This window comes from Microtus ochrogaster, linkage group LG5, assembly GCF_000317375.1.
Source record: "Microtus ochrogaster isolate Prairie Vole_2 linkage group LG5, MicOch1.0, whole genome shotgun sequence".
NCBI classification, from domain to species: Eukaryota; Metazoa; Chordata; class Mammalia; order Rodentia; family Cricetidae; genus Microtus; species Microtus ochrogaster.
The window spans coordinates 30,881,224-30,892,173 of record NC_022031.1 but is presented as its reverse complement, the minus strand read 5'-3'; the positions used below and the strand labels follow the sequence as shown (position 1 = coordinate 30,892,173).

The 10,950-nt window shown below is 48.3% G+C and overlaps 1 protein-coding gene across 7 annotated transcripts in view; it reads left to right on the top strand.

Moving 5' to 3' along the window:
- Ankrd6 (ankyrin repeat domain 6) overlaps window positions 1–10,950 on the top strand; it is a 131,056-nt gene that overhangs the window by 74,447 nt on the left and 45,659 nt on the right. For 2 of the 7 annotated variants that reach the window (XM_005361948.3, XM_013351881.2), the window contains exon 2: window positions 5,131–5,385. In XM_005361948.3, the coding sequence (XP_005362005.1) occupies window positions 5,266–5,385 (120 nt within the window). In that variant the 5' untranslated portion in view covers window positions 5,131–5,265. Of the gene's footprint in view, window positions 1–691; window positions 1,400–1,635; window positions 1,694–2,007; window positions 2,081–2,251; window positions 2,305–2,443; window positions 2,497–5,130; window positions 5,386–10,950 lie in introns of those variants that run through there. The other 5 variants (XM_013351880.2, XM_026786585.1, XM_026786586.1 and 2 more) reach the window with 5 other exon arrangements.

Genomic DNA, 10,950 nt, shown 5'->3' with positions numbered 1-10,950 from the left:
CCTGTACACCTGCCCCTGTATACCTGTTTCTGTACACCTGCCCCTGTACACCTGTTTCTGTACCTCTATCCCTGTACACCTGCCTCTGTACCTCTGTTCCTGTGCTTATACTGAAGGCCTCTGCTATAGGCATAGCTATTAGGAGGAGGAACTGTTAAAGATCTTTGAGACAATGGACTTTAAACTGGTTGCATTGGTCTGTTTCTGGCACCTGGTCTTTTGGGTCTTCATTGTGACCTAAGGGTGGCCCGTTATTGGTTTCTTCAAAGTCGGGATCCAGCTGTGTTCATCTTTGCTGTATTCTCACTTGGTCCCCAGTGGTGATTGCAGTAGGAAAGGAATGATTGGGTTTGGGTGAACTAAGATGAAAAACTATCTAGTCCAGAAGAAAAGGCGAAGATGGTGCTATCGTCTCCTGGCAATTGTTTCCCTGGTATATTTCCACATTTGTGCAGTGTGTAGGCCAGAGTCCACAGTCTCATCTTTCTGTGCCAAAAGACTGAAGCAGGATCCCAGCCCCATGGCCACAGGGGCTGCTGTCCTCAGGGGGATAGGGAGAAGGTGTGGGGCAGAATGGCAGTCAGAAGGGTTGTTGACCAAGCTCTTCTCCCACCTCTAGAGCCACTGATCCTATTTTCACACAAAAACTCTACTGTCCTGGCTGGAGCAAAAATGAGAAGCTTCTTATGTCTCCAGGAAGCTGCTGGTGCTTGAGGAAGTAGGCAGGGAGGCTCACCTGTGATGCCTAGAAAGGGGCATCACGCATCATCTGCTTCAGAGGGGCCTCGGCCCTCCACCTCCCCAGCCTGCTCCCTTGCGTGCACTGTGGAGGAGTTTTTGAGCAGACTGCGTTTATAGACATCTCAGTGGCCACCCTGCCAGACCCTGTCTGCTCTGCAGACACCGCAGTCCCCGTACGGGACTCTGCTCCAGCAGCTGTGTCTGGGTTGCTGCGCAGGATGCCAGCATTTCAGCAGCCGTGTCCGTGAGGACAGTCGGTGATCCTCTCGCCCCTGCCTGTGTGCCCCTCTTCACGGCAGGCTGCAAACTTTGCTGCTTCATCATCGGCTTATCCATCTGAAGCGCTCGCCTTGGCTGGGAACGGCTCCCTGACTTGTCGGCAGGGCTACAGGTCCTCTGCTCCTAAGAGAGAGCGGTCTCACAGCAATCAGAACAGTGACAATAGAGCAGCATCTGGAGCTGAATGGATGCCTTAATAGTCTGGTGATGCAGCTAGCATCGCGGCCGAGGAGGCTAAGGAAGAAGGCTTATAATTGCTGTGGGTAAATCCCTGAGCCTCCGGAATCAGCGGCCCGGAGCAGCAGCCCTGAGAAGCTTAGAATCCCACCAGGAGAGAATTGACCGCATTTCAGAAAGAACACGGAGGACAGCCCCATGTGTGAGTAATCCCTCCGGTGGAAAAAGCTAGTTATTCTAACTATGTGTGCTCTCCAACCACGGCTCTGATGGCCTGATCGCAGTGTGCTGCACAATGCCTGGCTAGGACTTTTCTTAGAAGGGCTCGTTTAGAGGAGTTAGTGCATTGGGAGGAGACTAAACGTAGCGGCTTTCAGATATTGACTGGCACCGGGAGAGTTGGTTGTAAATCTGCAATAAAGCAGCAGAATCCAACCTCGTAGACTCTTTGCCGTGTGAAGCAAAACAGGAAAAACAAACAACTATCGCCTCACAGGTAGAGCATCTGTGGAATCCTCTGACCCCGGTGATGAGACACAAAAGGAACTGCAGACTAGGGAGCAATGCATGCAGAAGGGATAGGGCTGGGAGGAAAGGAGGCAGTGGGTCCCTGGAGTCCACCCCCACCTGCGTGTGTTGTGCTCTCTGTGGACCGACTGTGTGGCTGCTTCCTTCCTGCCTGAAGTCCCGGAAGCAAGTTTGCCTTTAAGCTTTTCCCTCTGGAGCACTGTGAGAATGCACACCGTGACAGAGGCTGTGATTGACAGCTGTGAGGCAGACAGACTCCCAGCAGCAAGGCTATCTTGAAGGATGACAAAGAAATAGAAGAGGAGGCTGGGATTTAATGAGAGGCCAAAGCTGTGACAGCCAGGGCACCCAACAGGTTAGCAGTGAAGACTAACTCAGCCTGCAGGCTGGTCACACCCTTCTGTTTCCTTCCTCTCCTGGGGGCTCTCCAGCCCTCCCTACCTCTGCCTGCCTCCATCTGGCCTAGTTTGCTGGTTCCCAGACAGGGAGGAGAGCATCCTCTAACTCCACGTGAGGTCGTGAGGAGAAGCAGGAAACAGAGCAGCCTTTCCACCTGCTGGTGCAGGTCCTCACAGTGAGGTGATCCCAGCATTGACACTGAGAATGACTTTGAGAAGTCTAAGCTCGAGGGGATGGTGTTAGCTGCAGATAGGAGCTGATAACCCAGGGTGGTGTTTCTGCCGCTGATCCTGCAGGCAGTTTCCTATGCCAGCATGCTGGGGGGTGACAGGGCGTATCCAAGATCTGTTGTGAATGACCACTGTCCTGCAGGTATAGGGGTGGTTTCGTGGGGCAGAGGTATAAAGGATTTCTTATGTAGCTGCCACAGAAAAGCAAAAAATAAAATGGCATTGCTAGCTGGTCAATATTTTCTCACCAATGGAGTGTTTTGATTTGAAAACAAAACAGCGATGGTGGCTGGACTTGCAAAGGGCTCTTTACCCATTCGTTATCTAAGCAGAGCTATCTCAGCCTGCAGCTGTAACCACAAGAACTTCTGGCTTTAGTTTCATTGTCTGGGGGGCGTCATCTGTTGCATGAGACGGGTGGCCGGGAGGGGGTAGTAATCCATTTAGCAGAAGCCGGTTGGGCCTTGTGTCTGTTGCTAAGGGGGGCTGCATCGCTGTGGTTGTGGGGCTGGTGGCAGGGACCGTGCAGCTGAGAGGCTCACCTTTTCCGGCAGGCTTTGGAGTAGACCGGGTGGGCTCAGCAATGAGGATAGCTGTGTATGAAGTAGGCTGTCTCGGACTCAGATGTCCTGTGTGGGAAAGGTGCTGGAAGGGACGGGTGGAGATGGAGCCAAGTGAAGAGAGAGAGCAAACAGGTAGATGAAGGGAAGGGGAGGGATTCACAGGTGGGAGGGAGATCTTAGGGGAACTGGCGGCTAATGCCGTGCGTTTTCCTGCATTTGGCAAAGAGTGATGTTCTAGCATTTGACCCGAAGGAGCAGCAAATAGGAGCAATGTGTGTGAATGGAACACAGCCCACCTGCAGAAGAAGAAACAGTACACCCCATGTTGATAAAGACAATGCGTGTGTGTGTGCATGCATGTGTGTGCGTGTGTGTGTGTGTGTGTGTGTGTGTGTGTGTGTGTGTGTGTGTGTGTGCAGGCAGGAGATAAAGCCCCAAATATAGTCATGTGACTTTGGGCCCTTCCAAAGGCATTTCTAGCTGTTTCTCTCACTGCTGAGTCTTAACTCTGTTCTTGCATTGGGCAGGGGATGTAACTTTGTGATAGCATACTTGCCTGGCATGTGACAGGCCCTGGGCTCGATGCCCAGCACAGGAAGGGAAATGCGCATCTCAGGATCTCAGGGCCAACTAGCTGGGGCACTGTGCTTCCTGGCATCACCCTCTCCAGACTTGTACTTCTGGTGACCTGGTGAGCAAGAGCAGACTGGGCTTGCCAGGTTTCTCTCTCTTTCCTGATTATCTTTTGCCCATATCTGGGGCAACAGATGGAGAACAATATGAAATGTGGTAATAAAGAATTGGGGGTAGGTAAGAATTATCGTTCTAAAATTACAGTGTTCACAACTGGCTAGATTTCTTATAATGAAATACCATTTCACTCCCTGCTGCTGTGGGAATGGAGTTGGTTGGTGTCTGTTCTGCATATGGGACTCTACCCCAGCCTCCCAGGGTCATGTGAGCTGAGATAGAAGTGATCATCAAGTTATTGGAAGCACTTATGAAAGATGCCCGTAGATTCCTGAACACCAAAGCATGATCCAGTGTTGGGTTGAAGAGTGGACCTTTGCTGCAGCATTTTCTGCGGTGTGGGGGCGGGGAGGGGCAGGGAGCAGGCAGGTGCAGGGGACTGAGCCCAGGGCTTCAGGCTTTGCTGCAAGTGCCTATACCTGTTGAGCCATCTCCGTGACAGCTATAAACATATTTTAAAATGCAAAGACGTCCTTCCTCCCCCTCCTGCCACAGAACTGAAGTCAGTACCCCGACTTGGCTTGTTCTAAGAATATGCCCACAGCTACTTGGTCCTTTCATGAAAGGAGAGCTTAAGTTTGTAGTTACTGCCTCCAGCCCACTGCACACCGGAAGGCTTTGTCCCCAGTGGTTTAGTGGCCATTGATTTTCCTCCGATTTAGCAAGGGCATGTGGGGTGTTTGTGGAGGAGGTGACCCTAAACGGTAGTGCTAGAGCTGGCTGCACTGAGAGGGGCATCATTTTCCTCACAAGGTGGAGTGTTTGTTTCATCAGTTTGGAACTGGAGTCCGCCTGGGGTCTGTGCTCAGAACTCCATCTGAGCTCCTGGCTCCAGAACTCAGAAGGCTGCACCGTTTCCAGAAAGGAAAGGATGGAGAAAATCACGTACACTCTGTGTGTGTGTGTGTGTGTGTGTGTGTGTGTGTGTGTGTGTGTGTGTGTCGGGGCTGGGGAGGAGGTCTCCTCAAAGAGACACCCTGCCTACCGTGGTCTCCGAGTGCCTGCTTGCCATGGTGGATTCACAGGAACCAGGTCCACAAGGCTAAGACTGGTCATTCACAGTACATGTTGTTATGTAAATGACCAGGAGATGTGTAGGGAATCATATCAGGCCTCTTTTTTAAAGTTAAAAACAATTAATTACATCATTTTCCCCACCTTCCCTCCCTCCAGCCCTGTGTTATATCAGGCCTCCTTCTCCCTGGTAAAAATGCAACCTCCCAGTTTTGCCTATCCTGTGGAGAATGGTCCTGAGGAGGGAGGAAGTGGAGAGATTGGCACAGTCTGCTGCCCGCCACTCCGAAACGCTGTGGAAACATGCTTTTGATGTCCTGTCTCTCTAGGTTTCCTCCCCTGTGCTGTTCACCCAGAAGAAAGCCCTGCGGTCAGCAGAGGTATGTCTGTCTGTCCTTGTGTGCTGAGTGGCACTGATGGCCGCTTTGTTTTGTGACCCCCCTCCCCAGGACCTGAAGATGGAGTAGTAACCAAGGCATGCCCCGTGATTCTGAGCACCTTTCCCGGAGGACTCCAGTCCTAGCCAGAGGCTGCACGTGGAGCTGATCCCCTGCTTTCCTGAGAACCCCTTTCTCTACTGATTCATGAGCCAGCAGGATGCGGTCGCTGCGCTTTCAGAACGCCTGCTCATAGCTGCATACAAAGGCCAAGCGGAGAATGTGGTTCAGCTCATCAACAAGGGTGCCAAGGTAGCGGTTACCAAGGTAACAAGGAAAAATGCCAGAGCGATTCTCTGGGAATAGCTCACCTCTGGTCTGCAGAACTGTTGTTTGGTTCATAGTCTTTAAAAGAACTGGCTTTGGTAAAGAGATGGAGGCTTGGGAAGAAACAGGAAGCATTGAAAACATTTCTGTTGTCATCTTTCAAATGGAGCGTTTGTAATTTGCATTTGACAGTCTTTAAAGTCACATGGGACTTTTCCCCATCTATCTTTATAGCCAGTAGGCAGGATATTTCTTTGGAGAAGTTCCTACACAGAGACTGACTAAACAGTGAGCTGGGGTGGGGTGAGGGTTGGTAATCATGTTAGGCAGGCCTTCTAGCAAGGTGGACCAACCTTTGGTCAGGAAGCCCCTGCCCCTCGTCTCATTGTCCTTATCTGACAGATTGGACCAGATGACTGCCATGTCTGTTGTGGGCACTGTTTTCATGTGTGCTTTGCATGACGTTGCTCATACGTCATCAACTAGCAATACAATGGCAGATCAGGGAACATTTGGTTGAAGGCGATTTTATAGCAAAATCCAAAGAAAAGTAGGTCCTGGCTAGGTGTGGTTGTGCCAGCATTAGGGAGGGAGAGGAACGTAAGTTTGAAGACAGCCTGGGATACATAGATAGTATCAAAAATAAGCAAGAAATAAGCCACACAAAATGTGTCAGATCCTGTGTAGTTGAAGTGCTGGTGCAAGCTTATCCAGCTGCTGGTTGCTGTGAGGACTGTAAAGCTTCCTGGCGAATATTCTGTTCTCACCCTCATTTTGGAGATTAGGAAACTGAAGGCATAAATGCACCTTATATCCGTGGTGTCCCAGTCCGAAGCTCTCCTGCCGTCCACCCCAGAGAGAGCTGTGCAGATGGAGATATGGCCTTAGTTTTTCCTGTGGTATCGTCTGTTAATATCTCTTTCTCCTGGGCCGGATGTTGGTCATTTGTCCATCTCAGTCACTCATTGGGACTCCTGTGCAATTGGGTTCCTGCCCTTTGAGCACACAGTGAGAGTTGTGCTCAGCAAGCTAGAGACGGAATTCACCAGGACCCAGCCGTGTGCCTGCCCTAATCTTGGACTTCCTTCTGGGAAATAAATTTCTGTTATGCAGCCTGAGCAATACAGCCACATTCCGATTTTAGAAAACTTTGTCGTCCAGTGAAAGACTATGTATCCATTCACTATGTCCCTACCCCCAGCTCAGGCAACTATGAGTCTCCTTTTCATTTATGAGTCTTCTTTTCTTGGTTATTACATAGAAATGGAACTACATGCTGTCCTGGATAGTTTTATGCCAACTCGACACCAGCTAGAGTCATCAAAGGAGGGAGCTTCTATTGGGAAAATGCCTCCATATGGTTGGGTTGTGGGCAAGTCTGTAGGGCATTTTCTTTATTAGTGCTTGATGGGGCAGGACCTAGCCCATTGTGGGTGGTGCTACCCCTGGGTTGGTGGTCCTGAGTTCTATAAGAAAGCAGGCTGAGCAAGCCATGTGAGCAAGCCGGTCCCACCTCCTCCAAACACGCCTCCACAGCCTGTTCATCAGCTCCTACCTCAGAACTGTGCCGTTTGAGTTCCTGTCCTGATGTCCTTCAATAATGAATAGCAATATGGACGCATCAGCCAAATAAACCCCTTGCTTCCCCAACTTGCTTTTTGGTCATGGTGTTTTGTCCAAGCAATAGAAGCCCTAACTAGATGTGTGGCCTGTGGTGTCCTTTGTGATTTCGTTCGTGGAGCATAGTATCAACAAGAGTCATTCATGTTGCAGTGAATGATATTTCATCCCTTTTTATGGCTGAATAGCAATACACAGTAAGAGCACACAGTGGTTCCCTTATCTGTATATCTATACTTATCCCTTATATAGATATAGATAGATATTATATTGTAATATCTATATTACAGAAGCTCCATGGATGCCTGATACTACCAAGCCCCATGCATACTATGTTATTTCCTATGTGCAGATGTTTATAATAGAGTTTAGGATATAAATTAGGCATGGTAAGGGAATGACCACAATTAATGAAGTAGACACCCCCCCCCCACACACACACACCCTGTGTATAAAGGATCAGTACACTAAGATACAGTTGTCATTGTTGTGCATTGGGACCACTGAGCGAGATAACAATACCTTCAACACGGGCACCGCAACACGACCACAGTCTGTCTGATGAACAAGGGACTGTGGGTAGGCAGGGTGGAGAGCATAGAGACACTGGACAAAGCAGGGATGCGTGTCCCTGGGGTGGAGAGAACCAGCATGAGCTTCCATTGTGTGGCCCAGAACAGGATGCAATTTCAGACTTCAGAATTCTTTCTCTTGAATTTTCCATTTGCCGTTCCAGACTGTGATTGGCAATGGTTATTACACAGAGTGAGATGGTGGGTAGAGGAGGATCATTATACTGTCCTTCAGTCAGTGGGCTTTTCCGGTTGGTTCTAGTTTAGGGCTATTATGAAAATGGCTGCCAAAGCCATGCTTTTGTGTTCGTGAATATCAGGGAGATTTGCTGAGTCACGTGATAAATCTGTTTAAGGCTCTAAGAAAATGCCATGCCTGTTTTCAAAGAGGGCTTACAATTTCACATTCCCACCAGAATGTTTGAGGGTCCTGTTTTCTACTTCTTCACCAACGCTTCCTATATTCTATTGTTTGTAGAGATGTCGAGTCATTATTATAGCCTAGGCTGGCCTTGAATTCATGGCAGCCCTCTTGTTTTCCAAACTCGGGGACTACAGTTATAGCCACCATTCCTGGTCACCATTTACTTTTAAATCCACTTTATCTTTGACTAATAAAGGAGTTACAACCCAATAAGCCCATCATAAATTAAAAATACTTTAAACATTAAATGCTTTTCTTACATCTAACCTACTAGACATATCAGCTCAGTAACACTACATAGGTGGGGTATCCTCTGCCATCTTTCTGATCATGTGACTTGCTGTTGCTTGCCCAGCATCCCGAGAGGGAGCCAGATTGCAAATTTCTAGCCTTAAGGGGAAAAGTCAAAATTTAAAATGATTTCTCATTTTAAATGTAGTACAAGGTGTCTGTACTATTGTAGTGTTGGGTGTCTGTACACGGTGTCTGTGTACTACATTTCGCGCAGTGCCTACAGAGGCCAGAAGGGGGCATCAGATCCCCTGGGAACTGGAGTTACAGATGTTTGTGAGCTGCCATGTGGTGCTGGGAATTGAACCTGAGTCCTCTGGAAGCGCAGCCAGTGTTCTTAACCACCAGGTCATCTCTCCAGTGCCTGCTAGAGAGCCTAAAAAAAAAAAAAAAGTCATAGTTCATGCTGCCACTTGAACTGAGGCGTTCCCATTCCCTAAAGGGAACAAACCAAAGGCAGGGTTCTGGCTTCATCACAGGCAGGATTCTTGGATACACCAGTAAGCGGACACGCTTTTTAAAAGAACCTACAGCCTGTACCCTCAGCTCATAGGGGTGCTCAGAATGATGACTGGAGAAAGAATCAGACATCCCCAAGCGCGTGGGAGCGTCTCGAGGTGTGCTCAGGGGTCTTTGCAGCTGGCATGTATATGATCCGGTAGCTTTCTAAGTTACATGGCTCAGAATATAATGGACAACAAGGTTTAAAGGCTGAAGATTTTTCCTTTTGTAAGCAAACTGTGAGCTTTCTGGAAGGCGCTCTTGAGATTTGGAATGGGAGAAAAGCACTAAATTCCAGGGTGTGCATCATTTTGGCCCTAAGCAAGCATTTTATCTACTGCCCTTGACATCCCTGTCTGTGATAGCTTTAGGAGACCGTGCCCTTGGTGGGCAGTTTGGCACTGATTAGTGTCTGAGGTTTCCTGACTCTGCCAGCAGGACAGGAGAACGAGGTCTAGGACCAAGGACCTCTCTCCCTTCCCATCACCACAGGATGTCTTCAGTCCTCTTGTTTCTCTTGAAGAAATGACTTCCACATCTCCTCCCTGTTTCCTTCCCCTCCCACGTGGTTCCACATTCTTAGAATATATGCATACTATTGATTGGCCAGTTTGATTTTTAAAATTGAGTCAAATTAATTGTTTGCAATACTTAACAAAAGAACAGGTTTGCATCTTAACTGTTTGTAGGAGGTGTGAGCTTCAGTGGTTCTGCAGAGTCACACCATGCCCAGCTGTTGCCAGCATTTACTTCCAGATCTTTTCCCACCTCTCCAAGTGGAAGCTATATGTCCCCGTTAAACGCTGACTTCCCAGTTCCCCCCTGAGCACCTGGAACTCTCTTTTGTTTTGAGACAAGGTCTCACAATGTCTCTCTGACTGGCCTGGAACTAATTCACAGTGTGGCTGTTTGGCCTTGAACTCGAAGCTGCTTTCCTGGCTATTTTTGTGGCCCCCATGAGATTGCTTTAAGTGCTTCAGACCAAACCTGCACGTCCCCAGCTGGAGCCTGTCACTCTTCTTAGGGTCTCTTTTATATTGAGTGGCACCCCTGCTTGTGCATCCATACCACCCTGTTCTCTTTTAGGTTCCCATTGTCCCTCCACTTGCCACCCTCTTAGTGGGGAGGCCTCTCCTCCTGCTTCCTGAATTTCTTCTTGATGTCTTCCTAGTTGCATACACTAATGCTATAGGATACTTTTTAGAGAACAGAAAGGTGGGTTTTTTTTTTTTTTTGAGAAAGCCTTGGCTTCATATATGATCACATTATCTCCAGAGTTACTTTATGTCAGAAGTGTTGAATGATTTTTTTTTTTTTTTTTTTTTTTTTTGGTTTTTTAGGACAAGGGTTTCTCTGTAGCTTTGGAGCCTGTCCTGGAACTAGCTCTATAGACCAGGCTAGCCTTGAACTCACAGAGATCCGCCTGCCTCTGCCTCCCGAGTGCTGGGATTAAAGGTGTGCACCACCACCGCCCAGCTTCTCACCAGCTCTTCTTAAAATATCCCCACCACCTTTTGCCTCTGGACTTTTTCCTTTTCCAACTTCTGTATATCTTACTTTTACTCCACGGCTGGCCGTGGCTGACCTCTGAAGTCCTCCTCCCCTTGTTCTCTCCTTGCTCCTCTCTTCCTCGGTTCTCCTATTCATCCTCTCTACCTACAAGCCCCGCCTATCCTTGTTCCTGCCTCGCTATTGGCTGTTCAGGTCTTTATCAGGACCATCAGGTGTTTTAGGCAGGCAAAGAATCACAGCTTCACAGAGTTAAACAAAAGCAGCACAAACAAAATTCACACACCTTAAAATAATATTCCCCAACGAAGACGTATCTTCACCTGAGGCTCAATTTTGTTAGCTTAGCATCATTGGTATCTTGCTGCCTGGATAGACCCTCTGCATTGCTCCTGTGCTGAGTGTGGACCAGAGGCATAATTAAAAGCCTGAGGAGCTGTAGGGTAGACTGTGGAGCTGTTAAGAAACTCCTCTTGGGATGCTGTGGTTTTTCACTTTCTCTGAAAGTAAATAGATAAAGGCATTTGATGAAACTTGAATTAAGAAGAAGCTAACTTCATTCTCAAAATGAACACTTATAAAAGCCTGCCTTTTTTTTTTTTAGTGACAGGTTGAAATTAGTATGTTTTTATTACTTTTTTTATTTTT